General features: G+C 40.8%; 1 protein-coding gene across 3 annotated transcripts in view; it reads right to left on the minus strand.

Annotated features, from left to right (window-relative positions):
- The window catches only part of PACRG (parkin coregulated), a 420,318-nt gene that overhangs the window by 285,923 nt on the left and 109,322 nt on the right, over positions 1-25,073 (minus strand). For 2 of the 3 annotated variants that reach the window (XM_067560801.1, XM_067560802.1), the window contains exon 2: positions 5,523-5,657. The exons of the other annotated variant lie outside the window; for it this stretch is intronic. In XM_067560801.1, coding sequence (XP_067416902.1) covers positions 5,523-5,657 — 135 coding nt within the window. The remainder of the gene's footprint in view (positions 1-5,522; positions 5,658-25,073) is intronic. 3 annotated transcript variants of the gene reach the window in all.

Raw genomic sequence — 25,073 nt, forward strand, 5'->3', positions numbered from 1 at the left:
AGAGATCCATTTGGAGAGCCTTTGTTTGGATACAGCATCTCCTTTTGAGAGTTCCATAAATGATATGAATAGTCTGGTAGGTCTGTGAAATGGTTTTGTTCTGTCTATATAGAAAGCTAGTGCTCTGCGGACATCTAGGGTATGAAGTATGGATTCTTGCTCATTCCTGTGTGTGGTTTTGGGTAGAATGTTGGTAGGTGAATAAGTTGCTTGTTATGAAAAGAAGAGATGATCTTAAGTAAGAATTTCGGGTGCGGTCGTAAGGTAACTTTTTCCTTACAGAAAAGTGTGTAAGGTGGATCCACCACGAAAGCGCCCAGCTCACCCCAGAAAGGCTGTCTTCATTGAGAGGTGTAGGAAAGAACAGGTTGCCAGAGGTTCAAACGGAGGTGATGTGATGCTTTGAAGAACTAAATTGAGATCCCATGATAGGGTCAGTGTTCTTATCTTTGGGTAAATGTTATTGAGGCATTTGAGGAATCTTTTGGTAATTGGATGTGCAAAAACCGATAGGTCATCCACTTTGTGGTGGAGCACTGCAACAGCAGAAAGCTATACTCTGATAGAGCTCATGGAAAGGCCTGATTTCTTAAGTTCCAGTAAGTATTTTAGTACCAGGGATAAAGGTGAAGAAGTTGGTGTGGTCTGTTTGTTTTGACACCAGTTAACGAATCGTCTCCATTTACACTGATATGTGTGTCTGATAGTTGATCTACAACTATTTTGTACTTTTGTACTTCCTCCGAGCAGGTTATTTCGTGTCCTTGTAGCCATGGAGTAGCCATGCTTTGAGATGGATAGTTTCGGATGTACGATCCGACCCTCATCCTGGGACAGGAGGCAAAGAAGAAGAGGAAGGGTGTGTGGTGGGTGCACTGGCATTCTGAGAAGGTAAGGAAATCACGTTTGTCTGGGCTATGTGGGGGCAATCAGGATCACTTTGGTCTGTTCTGTTCGGATTTTGGAGGTGCACTCATGTCAGGAGAGAAATGGGAGGGAAGGCGTATAGTAATCGAGTGTTCCATTTGATTAGGAAGGCATCACCTAGGGAATTGGGGCCCAATCCAGTTCTGGAGCAAAATTGGGGACATTTGGTATTGCACACAATTGCAAATGGGTCTATCTCTGGGAATCTCCATTTTTTGAATATATTGCGTAGAACTTGTGTGTCTAATTCCCACTTGTGGTCTAAGGAAAATTTCCTGCTGAGTGCTCTGATGTTTTGGCTTCCAGGTAGGTATGATGCTGTGATGTGGATGTTGCGTGCGATACAGCAGTTCCACAGTTGTGTGGCTTCCATGCACAGGGAGTGTGAGCATACTCTCTCCTGTTTATGTAGAACATGCATGCTACATTGGCTGCTAAAATTTGTATGGTTTTGTTCTCAACTAAAGGAAGGAAATGAGAGCATGCATTGCGCACTGCTCTTAATTTGAGTAGGTTTATATCAAGCAGTGATTCTGTTGGTGCATTAGCAGGAGCATTGCCAGCAGATCGAGGGAAGCGATTATTCCCCTCTATTCAGCATTGGTGAGGCCACATTTGGAGTATTCTGTCCAATTTTGGGCCCCCCACTACAAAAAGGATGTGGACAAGTTGGAGAAAGTCCAGCGGAGGGCAACAAAAATGATTAGAGGGAAGGAACACATGACTTATGGCGAGAGGCTGAGGAAACTAGGCTCATTTAGTCTGCAGAAGAGAAGAATGAAGGGGGATTTGATAGCAGCCTTTAATTACCTGAAAGGAGGTTCCAGGGAGGATGCAGCTAGGCTGTTCTCGGTGGTAGTAGATGACAGAACCAGGAGCAATGGTCTGAAGTTGCAGTGGGGGAGGTCTAGGTTGGATATTAGGGAAACGTTTTTCACTAGGACAGTGGTGAAGCACTAGAATGGGTTACCTAGGGAGGTGGTGGAATCTTCATCTTTAGAGGTTTTTAAGCTGCGGCTTGACAAAGCCCTGGCTGGGATGATTTAGTTGGGGTTGGTCCTGCTTTGAGCAGGGGATTGGACTAGATGACCTCCTGAGGTCCCTTCCAACCCTAATCTTCTATGATTCTATGATTCTTTCAGGTTTGTGGGATTGTTGCCGGTGTTTGCCAGACTGTTTTAACTGACTCCATACTAGCACTGTTCATAGGTAGTGCAATTTTGGATGACGTGGCTGTTTGCAGCATGTTTAGGAGTTCATGCTGTGTTTCCTGAACTTCTTCTAAGGATATGTTTAGAGAGCTGGCGACTCTCTTGTATACGTCCCAGAATTGTTTAAAATCATCACGTGTTGGGAGGGTGTGGCATTACGGTGTTGTCAGGAGAGGATGAAGAGAAATGGACTGATTTGTCTATCTCCTGATCTAGTATTTGTTCCTCTTCTTCGGGTAAGTCCTCAGTTTGCTCAGATGGTCCAGGTACTGAGTGGATGGACAAGTGATGTGTGCTGATTCTGGGTGGACTAGGGGGTTTACTGTATTGTGGTGGGTAGTGTGACCATGGATTCTAGTAAGTCCATTGTGGTGGTGGGGGGCATTGGTGCCACCATGGTTGTCCATACCAATGTGTTCCTTTGGGTTTTTAGTGTGAAGGGCCAGGTCTGGCCGGAGGTTGAACTGGGGAACAGTGTTCTGAGGAATATATATCCTCTTCAAGTTCCTCCTCTTCACTGCTGGAAACTGGGGGAGCTAATTGGGGAGGAGCAATTATGGCGGTTGGTACCAATTGTACCAGTATGCCCTCAGTGCCAAGGTCAGGAGATTCGGGTTCTGGAGCGACAGTTAAATCCTTGTGTTGTGTGAACTAATGAGGTGTCGAAAGCACCGGTACTGTGGAGTGGCTATCACTCAGTATCGAAGTGGTTCTAGGGACACGTACCGTAATCGGAGGTGGTGGCATGGTGCTCTGTGTAGTAGGGGTGCTGGGTACCGGTTGTTCCATCAGTACTTTCAGCACTGAGGGTTGGGGTTTTTGTTTCCCTCTAGAGATGGTATTGGTGTTGTCCTGCTTGTGGTCTCTTGATCTAGCGGTACCCACAGTGCTGGAGATTTCCATGCTTTTGGCCATGGAAAGAGCTGCTGTGGTCGGTACTGTGGCACTTTGCCAGGTTGGGGAATGCCGTTTCCTGGCAGAGTCCCATACCAGTGAAGTTGTAGTCCACTTTTTTGAAAGTTTTTTAGTGGATTGCTCCTTGATCTGAGCTGTGGAAGAAGTGCCTCTCTCAGGAGCGGAAGATGGAGATCTGTGACCTATAGGGGTACTCGTCTCTGGCTCAGACGCCGGTCTCAGGGATTTCTCTATCAGAAGGAATTTAAGTTATAGATCCCTGGCTTTCCTGGTTTGACTTTTTAAGTCATGACAACATGAGCACTTTTGTGGTACGTGTGTCTCTCATAGACAGTGGACACACTGTGAATGCCCATCTGAAACTGAGATTGAGAGTGAGACAAAGTTTGAATCGCAGAGAGCCAGGTTGTTTATTCTCCTTCCTTGAGAGGAAGATGAAAATCTTTCTAACTGTCTCAATGAAACTTATGTTCTGAAGTTGAGGGAACGAAACGGGGAATTTTTTTTTAAAAACACATTTAAGCAATGTTTAATGGGGATAACTAAAGCACTCCATCTAATACTAATTACTATGAATAAATCTAATTACTGAATCTACACTGTTTCTAAGTTGAAGAGGCGCTGCTGAAGTTCCGACTCGAGCCAAAGGTGGTAGAGAAAGAACAGAGGGAAAGTTGGTCACACAGCGCCAGTTAACCACTCGAAACAGCTCGAGACGGAGAGCACGCATGTGCAGCCCAACCAGGGCACTGCTACTACAAATCTCCGATTATGAGCACAGGGGTGCACGATCACCTAAAGTGGAGTACCCACGGGGACATCACTCGAAGAAGAACAACTTCTTTATCCTAGATATTAAGATTCACCTGGAAGGTTGGCTGTAAGCAAATGGTCTTGCCTGTTACCAGCCAAGCAGTCACTAGAAGCATCTAGTGGTAAGATGGTCCTTGTGGTGGAAATATGTAGGCCAAATAGCAATTAAAATGGGGTAAGTGATTGGAGTCTCTCAATTTGATGTTGTGAGGTTAGAAATTGTAATATCTCAGGATAGTGATCTCCAATGGCAGAAAATGCTGGAGATCAGTTTAAGGCTAGTTAGATCTCTTTATGAGTTTAGAATGGATGAACCAAGTCCTAAAAGGTGGCATGGCCAAGTCAGCCGATGGACCAGTCAAAGGGATGTTGGGATCTCCCAGTTTTCACTCAGAACATGGAAAAGCTATGGTTGAGAGGTTGGCTGCAGGTTCCCCTTGCTGGAAGAACTATGTCTTATTTCCCTGCATCGATTTAATAGTTATATGCAATAAAGTTACAGTCTGTTCCATGTTTCCCAGAAAACAAGTGTCCTTTTTATAGCATGGTAAATAAAAATCTATATCTGAACAACCAGTAATTAAACTGCATGCTTTCACATACCACACTATAGGCCTAATCCTGCCCCCATTGACGTCAGTGTGAGAAGGATCAGTCCCTCTATTGTGAAATCCCCCTTTCATTCACTGAATTAACAGAACTATATTTTTAAATTAGGATCATGTTTGACATGAACAATCCAAATTCTTCTACAAATCTGATGTATTTTTTCTCATGTATATCATGCTCATCCTTGTGTAATTATTATTCTGTTTCCAGAAAAATCTTATTCTAGCCCAATAAATAACACAAAAAGTAAAGTAATTCTTTGATAACCAAAATAATTAAATGGCAGGAGCAGGTTAAAGATCAGCATTCATTTTTCAAATTAAATTTAAAAGCCTGCTCTAGTTACTTAAAAGATTGGCAAGTTTTACAAATAACATCACTGAGCCTTTTAGAGAGAAACACAGACGCATTAGAATGGAGTCATTAGGCAATACATTTATTTTGAAGCCAATTAACCTTTTGTCAGAGAAATGTCGGAGCCGTAATGGTTTCTGCAGTGGAGGTCAGCCTCTAACAGGGGCACGTATGACAGCGATTACGCTGCCTGACATATACTGCAGACTGAGAGTACAGCCGTGGAATGAGAATTTGCCTTCGTTTGTATTCTGCTCTGCATTTCCAGGGAGCAGGCAATCTTGACCTATCCATTTAGGTAATTAAAGCTTCCATTTGGAAGTGTCCTGCAGGAAGGTGAAATCTGGGAGAGATAAATGGCTGCTGCTCACTGTATCCAGCCACTTCCATCATTTGATGGACTGCCTGAAATAGGCTGGGTTGCCAGGTCCTCATAGAAATAGAGATGAATTGGGCAGGAGACAATACTCTAAGGCAAAGCAACTCTGTCATCTTCCTTTTTGCAACATATAATTTAATTGTTAGCCAAGGTAGATGGCTGACTCAGGGGGCCTTTCTCTAACAGCTCTCCCACCATTTTCCATTTGCTAAGAAATTACTCCAGTTTATTTACTTATAAGCCAACTTTGTTTGGCAATGAGATATGTCACTTCAATAAATGCAGCTGGCTGTTAAAGCTGTGCCCTGACTTACCTTCCAAGCTATTTTGTTTCCTCTCGTATCATGCTCAAGGGCAATTGGGAAATCTCCTCGCTCATAAAACTTGCGAAATGCTGTAGGCTTTGTTGGTCTTTCTTTAAATGCTCCTGCAACTGGGGGGCCTCTTACCTAAAAAAACCACACAAACAAAAAAACATAATGCAACAGCATTTTTTTTTAAATAAAAATGCTGAAATTTGTGTAGAAACATTTGTGGTTTACAAGGAGTTGATAAGATAGCAGGTGGCATTATTTCACTCTTCCCATGTTATACATCTTTTAATTTAAGTGTCCAGTTAGGGTTTTTAATAGACATTACAGGAAAGGAGTATTACTCTTAAATTAAGATTTAGAATTTTGTTTGCAGTGCCCTGTAGGTACTAATTTGAATTATCTGGTTTTTGGCTCATCCCATGAAAAAATTTCTTTTCATTTTAAACTCCTGCCTCAGTTTCCTCTCCTTTTCAAAACAGAAATAATACTACATGCTCACAAATTTACAGTATCTTACAGACTTTAGGAGGATTAATTACTTTTGATTTGTAAAACAGTTAAAATATAAAGCATCATATAAGTGTAATGTATTTGCTATCAGCATCTGGAAGAACACTTTTCCTTGGGAAACATCTTTCTACTTGTTTTAATACGAAATTGAGGCACAAATCATTTCCCCTTTGCTTTTTGGCATGGGGGAGGGGTGAGATGCACACAGATACTGGCTATAGCAGTAGGTAGATGTTTAGGAGGGAGAGGTTTCTATGAAGCCCTGAATGTAAAACAGTATGTTTTTGGCGATATGGGCTTTTGAAGGTGTGTCCAAGAGAAGAGGGTGGAGCTGGGGCAGGCCACAAAAAAAAAAAAAAAGAATCCTCCTTACAATGTGCAGAAATTTTACACAATGTCTAGTTCAGTGGTTCTCAACCTATTTACCATTGTGGGCCACATCCAATACTACTTGTATGGCCCTGAGGATGTCACATGGGCCGCAGCTGTGTGCTGATTGGGCCTGCTCATGACCTGCAGGTTGAGAACCACTGGTCTAATTAAAGTTAATGTTACCCTATCAGCATTAACTTCTGAAAAAAATAAACACTCTGTGCCTTCTATAACCTCTTGGAAGGAGGACAGGGTACATGGAAGTCTGATTCTTAAGAGGAAGCGAGCCAGTAATATAATGTGAAGAGGCAGGCCTTGGCACAGATTGACTGAAACCTCCAGAATTCTTCCAGTCACCTCATAAGGGGATGCTGCCTTGTGGACTTCACCACTTCAAGACTTTAGGGCCTGATTCTCTTTTTACATTGGTATAAATCAGGAGCAAATTCACTAAAGTCAGTGTATTAACACTGGTGTAAAAGAAGAATCGGGCCTGGAGAATTTGCCTTGTCTACATGGGAATACTCTATTCTGGAAAAAAGTGAGCTTATGTCTCTGATCCCTCATCACCAGTAGGGACTGCGACTGGGAGGCTCTGCTTATAACAGGGGGTACTTCTCAGACAGAAAAGATTAAGTGCTGGGCCGGGAGTAGCAGACATTAGTACATCTTAGCCTGTCTCTGTTCCCTTGCCACCAACAGGGATAATGATTGGGGGCAGTGGGGAGGGAAAGGGCTCTTCCGATAACAGAAGGCACTTCCCAGAAAGCAAGGACTTGTGCTTGTTTTTTGTTTTGTCTGGTTTTTTCCTTTGTAATTTTGTTCATCTGCCAGTCACCCAGGGCTCCTCAAAACATACATCTTCTGCATCATAGTATCCATTGTCCTCCCCCCTTCCCTCTTCTCCCATTCCCGCTTTCAGTGACTCTATCTTGCCTCATCCCACCACAATACCCACCATCTCTACTTAATACTCTTCCCCTCCTCACACTGATACCCTACCTTCTTTCACAAGCACAAACCTAGGTTCCACATACTCCTCCATATGTCTGGTGACATTTATTCAAACTTTGACCCTCCCGCCAACCTCATGATTTGCACCTCCCACATGGCTCCCCACCACCACCTCTGCCTCTCTTGTGCCATCATTCCTAATGTCACACCTAAACCCCTTCCTTCCTTCCCTTTTCTTGCTGTATCTCTTCTGCTGCCTTCACTTCTCTCTGCACAGGATCTTGCCAAACTCCTCCAAAAGAAAATTGGTATAACATAACATGATCTTCTCCTTCTCCTTGGCTTGCCTTCCTGTCCCCTCCTACATCCCTCTTTTCCTCTCATCACAGACACAGAAGTTTCTTGTCTGTTCTCCTCTAACCTCATCACTTGCCCCAGTGATGCCACCCCATCCCCTTTCCGGATTTCCCTCTTGTCCACTCTCATCCCCTCCTTCTTAATCATTTCTTAAACATTACAAGGATTTATTCTCTCCCATCTTAAAAAAACCTTATCCTTGACCCCATCTGCCTCTCTAACTACCATACCAATCTCCCTTTCATCTCTAAAATTAGTCAATGCACCGTCTGCTACGACTGACTGGAGTAAGTCTCCTCCAATTCTATCCTAGACCATCTCCAATCTGGCTTGTGCCCCTTATACTCCACTGAAATGGGTCGTGCCAAAATCTGTAATTATATCTTCCTAGCTAAAGCTCAGAATGAACACTATATATTCATCCTTCTTGACCTGTCATATATTCATAGATTCCAAGGCCAAAAGATACTCTTGTGGTCACTGACACAGTCAACCATGGTCTTCTTCTTTAAGTCTTGTCCTCCACTGGCTTCTGTGATTCTGTTCTATCCTGATTCTTCTCCTACTGATTCTCCTCCTACCTCTGTAGTCACTTCTTCAGCATATCCTTCAGCAGATCCTCCTCATCCCCCCTCCAACTTTCTATGGGAAATCCAAGGGGTTCTGCCCTTGGTCCCCTTGTCTTCTTCCTCTCCACCTTATCCCTAGGTAATCTCATCTGCAAACACAAATTCAAGTACAGTCTCTGTGCCAATGAATCACAAATATGCCTCTATATTCCAAATTGGTCTCCTCTGTCCAAATTAAAATCTCATCTTGTCTCTCTGACATCACCTCATGGATGTATAGCTGTCAGCTCAAGCTCAATATGGTTAAAACTCAGATCATAATTCCCCTCTCCAAACCCTCCCCACTACTTCCTTTCTCAATCACTGTGGACAACACTACTGGGGATGGCCAGAAAACAAGATTTCACAAAATGTACTGACATTTCAGAATGTCATTCCACATCAGAACAAAATCAAGACTTTTCAAAATGTTTGGAAGAAACAGAGAGACAGAAAGAGACATGCTAGAGCAGCCAATAACCTGGTAGTTAGGGCACTCATCTGAAATGTGGAAGACTTACGTTAAAGTCCCTGCTCTCCCACATCGAAGGTGAATGCCTTAACCACTGGGATATCGCCTATTCTGATATGGGTGGTAGGTGTCTGTTTCCCTCTGAACAGAAAGTCCATCCTGGACTTGAGATACATTACTGCTGAAACCAATATGCTTCAGTGAAAAGTTTTAATTTTGACAAAAAAAATGGTTTGTTGAAAATTTCACAACCAGTTCTAAACACCATCCTGCCTATCTCTCAAGGCCTGTAGCCTAAGTGTCATCTTAATTCAGACCTCTCTCTAACTCCTCATATCTGCATTGCGTCTAAGTAGTGCAGATTCTTTTTCATTAACATTTGTAAGTTATGGCCTTTTCTATCCATCCACACACCTAAAACTCTTATTCAGGCTTTCAACATTTTGATTACTGCAACAACCTTTTCCCTGGCCTTGACAAATCAGTCTTTGCCCTGCACATACCAATTCAGAATGTTGCAGCAAATATCATTCTTCTAGCCTGTTGCTTTGATCATATCACCCCTCTATCTGCATTTTTCCATTGGCTCCTCCCTGTCTATCATGCCAAACATAAACTGCTTGTCTTCACATTCAAGGAGTTTCATGGCTATCCTTACCCTGTCTATCATCTCCCATTTTAGTCTCATTTAGTCTAATTGACCCCTGCCTCGAATTAGCCAATGATGCCAGTCTCCCTCATGCACTTGTTACATTTTTACTTTGTGCTTTTTCCCATGATGCCCCTCACTTGAGAGGAGCTTTCCATAAGTATCCACAAAGCTACCTCATTATCTTCCTTCAAATTCCTTTTTAAAACCTCTCCTTTTCCACAATGCCTACAATAAACTTGACAACTGTTATGCCATTGGTGTGCTGCTACCACTGTTTATCATGATGACCATTTTTGTTTCATCTTTTCCTTGTATTCCCCCATATATGTGCCTATATCTGTCTGTTGTTTCCTCTGATACTTAGATTGTAAGCACTTTGGGTCAGGGACCATTTTTTTGTTCTGTGTTTGTATAGTGCCTAGCACAATGGGGTCCTTGTCCATGACTGGGGCTCTTAGGCACTATGATAATATAAATAAATAAACAAATAGACAATTTTATTCCAGAATAGTGTCCATTCAGGAGGGTTATTCCAAAATAGCTCAATTATACTGGAATAGTTATTCCAAAATAGTTATGCCAATCAATTTCCTCTGTGTAGATAAGGCCTAATTTTTTCACTTCCATGATTCTTCCTCTGTAAGGAATTCTTCTGAAAGAAGAAAGCGTCAGGCAAATATCCTTTGCCTAATATTTTTTCTTCTTGTAAGAAAGGTATTATTGGCTGAGCAAAGTGAGGACTCAGCAAATGAAACTGCAAGTTAGGACTGTGGTACTTTTACAGAGTTGTGGGGGCACAAGAGTCTGGACTGGAATAGCCAGGATTGATTCAGATCAGGAGCTAGATTGGCTGACTAGGAATGAGGCTGGAAATTTGCACTTTAAGTTCCCTCACACTATGCCTAGCACAGGCAAGATCATTTTTACTTTGTCCAGCCAAAACTATTTTCGTTCATATAAACAGTGCTCATTTGGTGTAGAATCCTTTGCCTGCAGTTCCAAATGGGTCTGTCAAGGGGAGAGATGGTAAAGACAAGCAGTAGAGTTAGGGTTTAAAATTAGGATTAGGATTACAGGAGGGAGAGAGCGATGTCTGGTGGAGCTTCCCCTAATGTCACAATGCTGCTGTTTTGGCTTCTTTGTCTGAAGCACCAAATGGGCATCCTCAAGGGGAAGCATCTGATATGAAATTGATAAAACAAAGAGAAGAAAATGACTTAAAAACACAACATTTTGGTGGGAAACAATTTTTTTTCAACATTTCTGCAAAAAAATTGGCATTTTTCAACCAGAGCCAATAGGACCATTACTTATTTATGTAGTTCTGATGGAAGATTTTTTCTGTTTATTTAAAGCAACCTGATGTCTCATAAATGCATACAGTAAGTCCCTATTAATTTAAAAGATAAATGTTTAAATTATGCTTCTCAAAACCTTCCAGGTGTAGGAGGTTTTCAGCCTTTAAGGGGGACTCATGTTGTGATTGAGACACTGTAGTAAATTAAATAATACTGCATAATCTCTAAATATTAAAAAGCATACAACAGAATGCTTTATCTTTACTAAAGGTCAGTTATGTGTGTTGTCCCTACATGTTATGGATTCCATTGTTACACCTCTTCCAAAGACATTATGAAAGTTTTCCATTATGTTTTTAATAAAAAAACTCTCTTTTACAACTTGAGAAAAATACTTCACTGCAATATTGTAGTTAGAAAGACTAAGATCAGAGAGTAATTGATCCCTTCCAGTTAATTAAAGGCTAATATTCATGATGGCAAAGTATACGAAACAATAAACAGCTTTTGAGGTTTGTTAAATGCCAAAGATAAGTTGAAGAGTCTGGTAATTGCAAATGTTCTTTAATGCAATTCTATGCTACTGAATGTTATTCCTGCTGTGTGACAAGATAAAAGATACAAGCCATTAAGCAAAAACGAAAAAAAAATCCACAATTTTTCCTTGCTTTATAGATGTTTAAAACGATTTGTACTGTTATTTTCTTGGATTTTTCAATGACAGCACATTAATAACATGGGCAAGACAGATTATTACTTGAGTGCAGGTTTAAACAAGGATTAATTATTTGAGGACAGAATTACAGGGCCAACATTTCTAGTGAGGGAGCCAAGATATATACACATCATTGGACCTATAAAAGAAAACAAAAAATTGTACATTTTGCAAGTGAAAACTGGTGGTGTTCATTCAAACTAAGTAAATGTATATGAATATAGTTCACTGGACACCCAATTATTCAATTTGTATGTGTAAATACATGTTTTCTCAGTCATAAAAAGTGAGTAACTGTTCAAGTGCTGGTGTGGAAAATGAATGACACTATCTTACACATTGATTCATAGATTCATGGAAGTGTAGCTCTGGAAGGGACCTTGAGAGGTTAATCTAGTCCAGTCCACTGCACTCATAGCAGAACTAAGTATTATATAGACCAACCCTGACAGGTGTTTATCTAACCTGCTCTTAAAAATCTCCAGTGATGGATATTCCACAACCTTTCTAGGCAATTTATTCCAGCATTTAATTCCCCTGACCGTTAGGAAGTTTTTCCTAATGTTCAACCTAATCCATCCTTGCTGCAATTTAAGCTTATTGCTTCTTGTCCAGTTCTCAGAGGTCAATGAGAACAATTTACCTTCCTCCTCCTTGTAACAACTTTTCAGTACTTGAAAATTATTATGTCCCCTCTCAGTTTTATCTTCTCCAGACTAATCAAACCCAATTTTTTCAATCTTCCTTTATAGGTCATGTTTTCTAGAATTTTAATAATTTTTGTGGCTTTTCTTTGAACTTCCTTCAGTTTGTCTGCATCTTTCCTGAAATGTGGCACCCAGAACTGAACACAATACTCCAGTTGAAGCCTAATCAGTGTAGAGTAGAGCAAAAGAACTACTTCTCGTGTCTTGCTGACAACACTCCTGCCAATGAACCCCAGAATGATGTTTGCTTTTTTTGCAACAGTATTACACCGTTGACTCATATTTAGCTTGTGATCCACTATGACCCCCAGATCAACTTCCACAGTACTCCTTCCTATGCAGTCATTTCTCATTTTGTATGTGTGCAACTGATTGTTCTTTCCTGTGTGGAGTACTTTGAGTTTGTCCTTATTGAATTTCATTCTATTTACTTCAGACCATTTCTCAAGGTTGTCCAGATCATTTTAAAATTTAATCCTATCCTCCAAAGCACTTTCAACCCCTCCCAGTTTGATATCATCTGCAAACTTTATAAGTGTACTTTGTATGTCATTATCTAAATCATTGATGAAGATCTAGAAGAGAACTGGACTCAGAGTTGATCCTTGTGGGACCCCACTTGATTTGACCTTTCAGCTTAATGGTGAACCATCGATAACTACTCTCCAGGAAAAGTTTTCAATTAGTTATGCACCCACCTTATAGTAGCTCCATCTAGGTTGTATTTCCCTAGTTTATAAATAAGAAGGTCATTCGAGATAGTATTAAATGCATTATTAATGTCAAGATATACCACATCTACCGCTTTCCCCCATCCACAATGCTTGTTACCCTATAAAAAAAACTATTAGGTTGGTTTGACATGATTTGTTCTTGACAAATCCATACTGACTGTTACTTATCACCTTCTTATCTTCTATGTCACTGGTTCCCAACCTGAGGGGCGAGACTCCCCTGGGGGGTGCCAAAGATTCCAGGGGGTCCATAAAGATTCAGCAATATTGAGGTCATTTGCCCACCGAGCTCTGCACCGGATGCACAGCCTCAAGCTCTGCGCTGGCTGAAGCGGAGGAGCAGCCCTCCCCAACCCCATACCAGCCAGGCGCCCGGATGGAGAAGAGCAGCCCCAGCAGGTGTGGGCCTGGAGCAGCCCTGGCCAGCCCACCAGAGCCTGCCTCCATTACCCTCAGTCCATGAGGGATGGGACGAGGTGGGGCCACATGGGGCATACAGTGGTAGCTGTGCAAGGGAAGGCTTAGCTTCTTACTCAGGTAAGAGTAATTTATTATTATTATTATTATGTAATTTAGTGTTATTATCATTATATATGTTTTTAGGAGTTATATGTGTTTATGGCCAGTGAAGTAGCGGGGGGGAGGTGGGGGGCGCGGCAGAAGAATGTGTGTTTTACCTCGTGTTAATTAGTGGGGCTTTCACTCAAAAAGGTTGGGAACCACTGTTCTAGATGTTTGCAAATTGATTGCTTAATCATTTGGTCCATTATCTTTCTGGGTACTGAAGTTAAACTGATTGATCTGCAATGCCCCGGGTTGTCCTTATTCCTCTTTTTATAGATTGGCATGCAGTCTTAGAAAGGATTAGTGTTGTTAATCAGAGTCTTACTCATTAGATTTTCTAAAACTATGAGAGGCTGAGATCATTCTATTGTTTACATAATAAAATTTATGAACAACTAATATGGCAGAATATATTTGATAAGTTTGTAAGATATTATTTGAGAGGCTTAAAACAGATTTTCTTTTTCATTGTTTTATATACTTGGTTGATGACTAAAAAGGCAGAAAAGTCTGGAATATCACTCTTCCTATAGGCTAATCAGTTCTTATTAGGGTTGTTTTTTTGTTTTTTTTTTTGTTGAGGACAGGTGGATTTACCAGAATTAACTTGCATAAATTTTACACAATATTTATAAACGGAGAAAGTTGGTTAGGAAACCAAAGGGTAACCTTCTGATTCTTTGTACTCAAACTGATCATGGGGTATGTGTGAGCTGTGTATTTATAGTGGCAGAGTGGGGGTTCAATGAGCCATTCTGCCTTCATTTGGCAGATATAGACAGGATGGCTCAGGGAACTGGAATGGCAGCACATTCACCAGTGCTTTTTAAAACTCATCCAAAATGGAGCAGTGTGTGCTAGCAAGTGGTTATACTCCTCAAACCACTTCAGGACTGGGACCCATCACCAGCGCAACATCAATGCCCCCTGCTACCCGGTCTCAACAGAGCACCACTCTATCTGGTTTCCTTTACACGAGTGCTGGGACACAGGGGATTTCAGAGAGCAGGGAGGAAGACATGTCTGCACCTTCTCTTCTGCTCTGGAGTATGCAAGACAAGGTAGAAATTAGCCAAAATCTTGAGGATGAAAAAAAACCTTGCAATACAAACAGTAGTTACAGTGATGATTTGAAAATTTTAAAATAAGGACATGGTATAGATTTAGGTGAGGCTGGAAATGCCACTTATTAAGGTTGCCTGACATTTCCCATTATAAGACCCTGTTTTCAGTTGTTCATAACTTTGCAAAACCTCAATCATTCATGTTGAAACTTTTCCACGCCAGGTGTCGGCCTCAGGTTGAATCTTTTTGGAAAACGTAATCCAAAACAGTTCAATCATTTCCAAGAAAGAGGCGAGGGAAAAATCCATTATTTGAAAAGTTCTAGCACTTTCACACTTTTGAGCAGGGACTTGAAATTTAGTAGTGTGGTAGCCTTTGTGTCACGGATGTGACTTTTGCTAACCCTGTGTAAATCTACCCAAATTATAAGCCTTTGAAAAACTGAAGTTCATATATGCTGAATAGAAACTTCTTTGATTTGAGAAGCTAAAAGTCTCAGAAGATTATGTTCTCATTGAGGATGCTTAGACCTCTCATTGCACCTAAAGCTGACCGCACTGTGCATATACTACAATGATTAAGTTTGCTCCATCCTCTCACAGCTTCTTGTGTTGACCAGATTGTGTATTCACCACCCCTAGAAAGCAACTGGGGCTCCAGCCCAGGGCTACCAGGGCAAAGCCAGACTTTCCCTGTAATGTACGCTCTGAGGTACCTCAAGCCGGGCCTGGGCACTAGAAGTGAAAGCTGGAATTTTGGCTGTCCTGTGCTCTCAATGACTACCCTGCTGCAACCCAGGCAGCAAGGTTTAGGAAGCCATCAAATTCAAATACAGAGATGACAAAAGCTGGATGAGGAAGAGAGAGGAAATGTATAGATTGGGATAAGGAGTTTTGGTGAGACTGGGACTGGAGAGGGGAGACTGGAACTGGTTGGACAATGAGATTAGGAGTGAGAGTGAGGAGGGGAGGAAGAGGAGGCTGGGCCTGGAAGCTGGGAAGGGGAGGGGAGTCTGGGACTGGTTGAATGAAGAAGTTGGGACTCAGACCTGGGTGATGGGAACTGGGACTCGCTGGTCAGGGAGACTGGAAGAGAAGTTTAAGAAATGGAGTCTGGGATTGAGTAGGTAAGGAGATTGCGTCTGGGACAAGGAGCCAGAGGTGGAAAAGAGACAGGACTGGGATAGGTTGAACGGGGTTGAGCAGATGTGATCAAGCTTGGGGGAATGGGTAGAAAAGTCTGTGCCAACTACAGTGCATTCTTCCACCCTCCCCCCAGAGCCTAGAATGGAGCTCAAAATTCCTGAATCTCACCATTGCTCAGCTATCAGCAAGAATCTGTGAAACCCACTGGCAAAGTAGGAGTCTCATCTATTGTTTCCAGTATAGTTGTAGCTGTGTTGGTAAAGGATATTAGAGAGACAAGGTGGGTAGAGGTAATATATTTTATTGGACCAAATTAGATAAGTTTATGGAGGATAGGTCCATCAAAACCTATTAGCCAAAATGGTCAGGGACACAACCCCACCTTCTGCGTGTCCCTCAGGCTCTGACTTCCAGATGCTGGGACTGGACAACCAGAGATGGACCACTTGAGAATTTCTCTGTTTTATTCATTCCCTCTGAAGCATTGGCCAATGTTGGAAGACAAGATACTGAGCTGGATGGACCATTGGTCTGACCCAGTATGGCCATCCTTATGTTTTTTATGTTAACTTCTACTGGTGAAAGAGACAAGCTTTCAAGCTACACAGCACTCTTCTGGTCTGGGAAAAGCATTCAAAGTATCACAGCAAACTACAAAATGCAGCACACTGTTTAGCATAAGTTGGTAACATATCTTCTAAAGGACCATTCAAGATGAAGTGGCCCATTAACACCCCAGCAGTCACAGGACAAAAACAGGGAACAGAGGTGTTAGCAGTTTACAGATTGTTGTAATAAAACATAAATTCAGTGTCTTTATTAAGACCATGATTTTCAGTGTCTAGCAAATTTATGTATTTAAGCTCCCAGGCTCGTCTTTTGAAAGTGTTGTGCAGATTTCTTTTGATGACGAGGACCAAGAGGTATGGAGTGACTACTTTGTGAAAAACATTCACTCACAGGTGATATGGTGCTTTTGTCTTTTATCATTTTTCTGTGTGAGTTCATTTGAAAATGTAGTAATTGTCTGGTTTCACCCACATAATTGTTATTGTGGCATTTATTGAACTGGATGAGGTACACCACATGTTGTGATAGGCATGTGTTGTAGCCATGGCTCCTACAAAGGTGTGTTGTGGGGGTATTGATAATCATAGCAGTGGAGATATGTCTGCAGGTTTTGCACTTTGAGTTGGTGGGTCTTGGTCTGTGGGCAACTTGCTTCTGATGATAAGTTTAGAGAGGTTGGGGGGTTGTTTGAAGGCTCAAAGAGGGGGTTCAGGAAAGATTTATTTCAGGATGGGATCCCCATCGAGTGTTGGTTGTAATTGTTTAATGATACCCCATATGATTTCCAGTTATGAGATGGTAGATGACAACTAGGGATGTGTAGTCAGAGGGTTTTTATTTTCTGTATTGAAGCAGAATCTCTCAAGGTATTTGGATGGCCTATTCCATGAATCAATCTGCTCCTCGGCTGGAGTGTCCTTGTTTGTTGAAGGTGGTTTTAAGTGTGTTAAGTTGTGTATCCCAGACTTTCTCTTCACAGCATATTCTATGCTATTGAATAGCAGAGCATGTCAGATCTAAAGATTACAACCCTGCTGATTTATCATATGGCTGTCAATATGATGCCACATGATGGTTTTTCTGTTTTTTTCAGTTTGCTTATACCATACAGGGTTCCTAAGTTTGGTATGATTGCGTGGTGCACAAAATGTCTCTTGTTACTTGCTTGATTTTTTTCAGATAAACTATATCATTTAACTTCCCTGAGAATTAAAATATTACATTCATGTGTCTACATACAGTATAGTATGTATTACACAATTTATACACAATTACAGTAAAAAAACTGCAATCAATGTTCTTTCAAATATAAAGCCAAACACTCAAAAGTTAGGAAATGCCTGTGCAAACTTAATTTGCCCCCTTATGAATATGAATTATAATACAATCTTTATTTATGTGACCACATACGATTTTTTCCCAAAGGACCCCTGCCTCAGTGCACAGAGTGGACCTGCTCTGTGGATGAATCAGGGCTGTACAAAGATTTATCTGTAGGACCTCCACTTAATTTGTTGCAGAAGTTGGAAGATCAGATGCGTTGTGAATGAGGCAGGAAACTACAGGAAGACAAAGTACTTTCTCATAGTTAAGGCAATTGAAAGCTGCCCTCGAGAATTGGTGTGACAGGTTGCCTTCCTTAAACTCGCCCATCTGTTGCCCTTCAGGTACATGGCCTCATTTCCCTGTTGGGGCTTGCAGTCATTTACTCAAGACAGAAACAGAGAACACGATACCCCCTTTTTGAATGGGGATAAGATGTGAAGGGCCTTGAAAGTGAAGACAAGCAGTTTATGTTTTATGTAACAGTGAAGGGAGCAAGAGACCAGAGAAAAGACTACATAGAAGGATGCTGCAATAATTGAAATGTAAGTTGATGAGAACCTGGACAGTAGTTTTAGCTGTGTGGATGGATAAGAGAGGTCATATTTTAGAGAAAGAATCTGCAAGATTCAGCTATAATTCATATGTGAGGAATTAGAGGCCCGAATCAAAGATGAGGCTCAGGTTCCAGGCCTGGGTGACAGGCAGGATAGAGAAGATATGCACATATGGAATGTGTGCACCATATGTGCACCAATGGAAGTCCAAGAATGTCACAGCTGTTATTCCAAAAAAAAAAAAAAAAAGTCTCTATGTCCTTTTAGAGGATATAAGCTTACCACGCCTTTGGACAGCCTTGCAAAATTGTCATGAAAATTTACTAATACAGGCACAAACATCCATTTATTCATGCTTGCTTTACCAACTTGCTCACTTGGAATGGAAGGGCAAGTACATATATGCCAAGCTGCAGTAACAGCAGCCTACGACTGCACAGAAAGTACAGCCATTCTGTCCATAAATACCTATGGATTGGTATATTTACCTCTTTTGTATAAAGGTCACCTATTCCCCTCAAACCTAAATAAAGCACAGATGCATAGGAGGTACTCAAGAAAAACCAATGCCTTACTACCACCATAATCTTCTCCAGGGTCACTTATCTATCGTGCCCGCAGAGATCCTGCTGAGAAGTTCATCTGTCTAGCATTAATACTGCACTTCTGCCCAGTGCCATGCACTGTTAGTTGCAACAAGATTTTCCAATACATGATAAACTGCATTGTAACTATCAATTTCTTAATTGAAGCTGAACTTTTTTCTCAAATCTAAAGCCCCCTTCAATGTGCTTTAAAGATAGGTGAGGAATGCCTTCACTGGGCTAACTGCCTAGGCACCTACACCAAAATTTAACTGTTTCACCCTAGCAGGTTCTCTTTGGCCTCAGTTTTGTAGACACTGTTTTACAAATGTTATCAGGTGCATTTCCTAACAAAAGGGAATTGTAGTGATGCTGCAAAACAAATCAAAGAGGGGAGGAGAGAGAAAAAGTTTATAGCCATTATGTTAAAGCTGTCCCATCACCAGATTCATTTAGGGAACAGACTTTGTCTCCAATCGTCTAACCTACACTAGTTCCTTCTGACCTGATGTGTCATGTCAAGTACCATCAAGTTATGTAGGTCAAACTGCATTATGTCAGATCATGTACTTAATAATGCAGCAAGATGCCACATGATGCAACTCAATATGACATGTCACAGTTGAAATACAGACCAATGCTCTAAAAAAGAAATTAAACAAAGAGGCAATCCTACTCTCAACAATCCCCATCAGGCACAGTCACATCAATCTCTGGCACTAAGCCTTGCCAATTATTTCATCATGGAAACAGAAAAAGTCAGTCATTCAAAAATAAAATAAAACAATCCCCAACACTTCCAACTCATCCATCACGAAGCATTAGAAAAAACTTCAGACTCTTTACTCTTTCCCAGTTACACTTCTTGCCAAATTGTATTAAATAAGAATAACTCAAACATTAAATGATACATGTTCCAGCAAAATAATATACAACTTTCCAGTGTGACAAGATTAATAATTAAGAATAGCAATTCTAATTTATACATACAGAACAGCACATGAAGAACAGCCAGGCAGCAGATATATTGTAGCTGCTCCTTATTATGCTATGGAATCATAGAGTTGAAAGGGACCACAGGAGATCATCTAGTCCAATCCCCTGCTCAAAGAAGGGCCAAGCCCAACTAAATCATCCCAGCCAGGGCTTTGTCAAGCTGGGCCTTAAAAACCTCTAAGGATGGAGATTCCACCACCTCCCTAGATAACCCATTCCAGTGCTTCATCACCTTCTTAGTGAAAAAGATTTTCCTAATATCCAACCTAGACCTCTCCACCGTAACTTGAGACAATTGCTCCTTGTTCTGTCACCTGCGACTACTGAGAACAGTCTAGCTCCATCCTCCCTGGAACCCCCCTTCATGTAGTTGAAGGCCGCTATCAAATCTCCCCTCATTCTTCTCTTCTGCAGACTAAATAAGCCTAGTTCCCTCAGCCTCTCCTCATAAGTCATGTGCCCCAGCCCCTTAATCATTTTCATAGACTCACCACTGCCAATTAGAGGAGAATAATCATTTCCCTCGATCTGCTGGCAATGCTCCTATTAATGCAGCCCAATATGCCATTAACCTTCTTGGCAATAAGGGCGTACTGTTGACTCACAACCAGCTTCTTGTCCATTGTAACCCCCATGTCGTTTTCTGCAGAACTGATGCCTAGCCTGTTGATCCCCAGTCTGTAGGAGTGCATGGGATTCTTCTATCCTAAGTGAAGGACTCTTCACTTGTCCTTGTTGAACCTCATCAGATTTCTTTTGGCCTAATCCTCCAGTTTGTCTAGGTCACTCTGTATCCTATCCCTACCCTCTAGCACATCTACAACTTCCCCCAGCTTAGTGTCATCTGCAAACTTGCTAAGGGTGCAATCCACTCCATCCTGCAGATAGTTAATGAAGATGTTGAACAAAACCAGCCATAGCACAAACCCCTGGGGCACTCCGCTTGTTACCAGCTAGACACTGAGCCGTTGATCACTACCCATTGAGCCCAATGATCTAGCCAGTTTTCTATCCACCTTAGAGTGCATTCATCCAACCCATACTTCTTTAACTTGCTGACAAGAATAGGGTGGGAGACCGTATCAAAAGCTTCGCTAAAATCAAGATAATCACATCCACCGCTTTCCCCACATCCACAGAGCCAGTGATCTCCTCATAGAAGGCAATCAGGTTGGTCAGGCATGACTTTCCTTTGGTGAATCCATGTTGACTGTTCCTGATCACCTTCCTCTCTTCCAAGTGCCTCAAAATGGATTCCTTGAGGACCTGCTCCATGATTTTTCCAGGGACTGAGGTAAGGCTGACTGGTCTGTAGTTCCGCGGATACTCCTTCTTCCCTTTTTTGAAAATGGACACTATATTTGCCTTTTTCCAATCATCTGGGACCTTTCCCCAACTGCCACGAGTTTTCAAAGATAATGACCAATGGCTCTACAATCACATTGACCAACTCCTTTAGCACCCTCAGATGCATTGCATCCTGAGCCATTGACTTATGTATGTCCTGTTTTTCTAAAGAGTCCTGAACCCGTTATAACTACTATCATAACTATCATATCAATCTATCATAAGTACTATGTTCCATTCACTTGTTGTCTCTCAACATATACTCTAACTCTCTGAGCCCATCTTATGTGTGTACAGTGACTAGCACGCCAATTAGGGCATTAATTCTAACTGGAATATTTAGGAGTTACAGCAATACAAATGTTACATAATAAATAATAATTTCATATCTTCAGAGATTCCAAGGCCAGAAGGGAACACTATGATCAGCTAGTCTGACCTCCGAGATAACTAGATTTGTCAGAATTTATTTTTTTTTATAATTTCAAAAGATTATATCAATGTTCATTTTAAAGCATTTTTTCTATTGTTATCAATTTAAATTTTTACGGCTGTGTGAAATTATGGGCAAATCAGACACTTATTTAATGACAATACGCATTGAGATTTATAACTGTTAAAGTACAAATTGTCAACATAACATGTCAAAACATACAAAGCATATATCCTTAAATTAAATTCAAATAAATTCTCAAGCAGCATTTTTCTTACTTTGCCTTTCTGTAAATTTTAATTATTGATGGAATGATTTTTTCATCAGTTTGTGCATGTGTCAGTAAAATCAATGTTTACCCATAAAAAATGAATTCTTCTAACTCTATGTATAACACAGGTCACAAGATCCCCAAACTAATTTCTGTTTGAATTACAGCCTATCTTGTAGAAAAAAACATCCAATCTTGATTTTAAAATTACCAGTGTTGGAGAATCCACCACAATCCTTGTAAGTTGTTCTAATGGTTAATTACCCACATTGCTAAAAATGTATGCTTTATTTCTACCCTGAATATAGCTAGCTTCAACTTCCAGCCACTGGGTCTTTTTTAACCTTTGTCTGCCAAGTTGAAAGCCCATTATCAATATTTTGATAACTATGATCAAGTCACCTCTTAACCTTCTCTTGGCTAAACTAAACACCTTGAACTCCTGGATGTTGCAGCACAGTTCCTGCACATGACCACCCCTCGCCCCCCTCTACCCATTCGGTGCTAACAGTCAACCCACGACCTGACCTTATTAGGGTAAGACTAGGTAATCGGCTGTGCCTTTGGCTCCCACGCCATATATGGAAAATGAAACTGACCAGGAAACTGAACTTATTGCAAATGTCCCCCAGCCAATCCGGTGCTGGCACGTAGCCCATAGCCCATAAAGAGGGGTCTTTCCCAAGCCCCCACTGACAGCCTCATCGCAACCAGCCTGATCAACTGGTCCCGACTCTCCCGCTCCCGTGTCTCCCCCTCCCCCCCCCCGAGCGCGAATCGTGTTTTTGCCGGCCGAATTCGAGACATGCTATGTGTTTCTCCTGGTCTAGATGGTGAGGAGTTAACTATCAGTCTGTATTTTACAGCTAAGCTGTCTGTTTAACATTCCTTTGTATCAGTCTGTGCCTTGCAGTTAACTGCCCGTTTGTGTCTTGCAGTTAACTGTCTGTGTAAAATCTCTGTGTGTCTGTGTAAAATCTTTCTGTGCCTTGCAGTTAACTGCCCGTTTGTGTCTTGCAGTTAACTGTCTGTGTGAAATCTCTGTGTCTGTGCAAAAACTTTCTGTCTTGCAGTTAACTGCCCTCTGTACCTCGTAGTTAACCATCTGTGTAGCATAGAGGTGAGTATCCCTGCCTGCTACGTGAGAGACTGGGGTTTGATTCCTGCACAGGAAACCACTGTCTGTTTAAAATTAGTTTAGGTTTTTATAGTTAGTTGTCTGTTTAATACTGTCTTATATCAATTTATGTTTTGTGGTTAATTGTTTGTATATCCTATTATATTAGTCTATACTTTATAGTTAATTGTTTGTTTAGATGGGTATAACTAGTTAAAAATCTATACTACTCCTGTTTTCATAATAAAATTCATTTATTCCCTAACTGACTCATTATTGACTCTGCGGGATCACTAACCTGTCGGAACACTGGAGTCAATTTTTCAATCTTTTAATCATTCTTGTGGCTCTTCTCTGAACCCTTTGCAATTTATCAACGTGCTTCTTGAATCATGGACAGCAGAACCGGACATGGGATTCCAATAGCAGTTGCAGTGTCAAATATAGAGTATTATAACCTGTCTACTCTTACACCATATTCCTGTTTGTTTATACATCCAGGGACTTCATTAGCTGTATTTATCACAAATTTGCACTGGAAGCTCATGCTCATCTCATAATCTGCCATGACCCCCAAGCCTTTTTCAGAGTCACTGCTTTGCAGGATAGAGTCCTCCGTCATGTATGTTGCCTACATTCTTTGTTCCTAGATGTGTGACTTTACCTTTGGCCATATTAAAACACATAGTTTGTTAGCACACAGTTTAGCAAGCAATCCAGATCATTCTGAAACAATGACCTGTCCTCATTATTTACCACTCCCCCAATCTTTATGACATCTGCAAACTTGATCAGAAATTTTTTTTTTCCAGGACATTGATAAAAATGTTAAATAGTGTTAGGCCAAGAACTGATCTTGGAGGGAGCTGTTGTAATAACTGGGTCTACAAATTTATCCCATATATTCTACCAAAATTAATATAACAGACACACCCCAAAAAACCACTCACTTGATGATGATTCCCCATTTACAATAACATTTTGAGACCTATCAGTTAGACATTTTTAATCCATTTAATATGTCAAATTAATTTTGCATTATGCTAGTTTCTTAGTCAAAATGTTGAGTAGAATAAAGTGAAATGCCTTACAGAAATCTAAACATTTTATATCAATATTATTACCTTCATCAACCAAATTTGTAATTTCATCAATAAAAGATATTGTTACTTTGATTACCTTTAAAGAGTGGCTGAAATTAGATATAATGTAGGCTGATGAAGTTTAACTTATGTTCTTCAGAATTCTCTGACATTCTAATTTGCACTTAAATCTGTATCTGCCTTTGTTCTGGCTTTCCAGATACAGAACCACTAAAAGATGTGTCGATTTGGCAGAAAGGGAGTAATCCAAACACTGCCAAGCTCACATATTTACTTTAATCAAAAACTGTTAAAATTAGTTTAATTTCACCCATGCAAGTTATTCTATAACCGAGCTAAAGCAGTTCACCCTTTTACTATGTTTTAGCAAATATGTCTGAACATGTACAAATCTCAGTGCAAGCTTCAGCACCCAAGTAACTCTTGTGTGTTCCCTGAAATAATTTAATTTAAAAAATGTAAATCAATGACAAATAACCCTGCTTCATTTTAAAAAGACATTTAAAAGAGAAATTATACTCATTTTCCTCATGCTGACAACATTGAGAAATAAACAAACAAGAGATATGGACAATTGTGGGTGAGATGAAAACTGGAGTCCTTTCCATGACAATTTTTGCAGAGGTATTAGAGTAACACTATTACCTTTTTCCTATTAGTTCTTTGGGTTGTTGTAGAATTGTTAATTCTAGTGTCATGACCAAATACCATTTTGAGTGTTTATATTCAGTCTCAGTTGGATATGTTATTGTTATAAACTTCCTGTCCTAAACTACTGCATAGAAGTGCCATGTACAGTAAATAGATGCTGGGCCAATGGTGTATGAAGGGATTCATGAAGCAGTGTGGTCTAGAGGATAGAGCACTGCACTGACCCTCAGAAGACTGGGTTCTATTTCTGGCTCTTCTATTGCCTTGTTGGGTGCCCTTGGGCAAGTCACTTCCCTTCCCACACCTCAATTTCTCCATCTGTAAACTGGGGTTAATATTACTGATTTCTTTATAAAGCAATTGAGATTTAGCAATGAAAACTACTGTATAACATCATAAGAGCTAGGTATTTATTTATTATTTATTATTATTAGTAGTAGTATTAT

This window comes from Emydura macquarii, unplaced genomic scaffold (genome assembly GCF_026122565.2).
Source record: "Emydura macquarii macquarii isolate MOO-44397 ecotype Brisbane River unplaced genomic scaffold, CSIRO-AGI_Emac_v2 contig_2308, whole genome shotgun sequence".
Classification (NCBI taxonomy): Eukaryota; Metazoa; Chordata; order Testudines; family Chelidae; genus Emydura; species Emydura macquarii.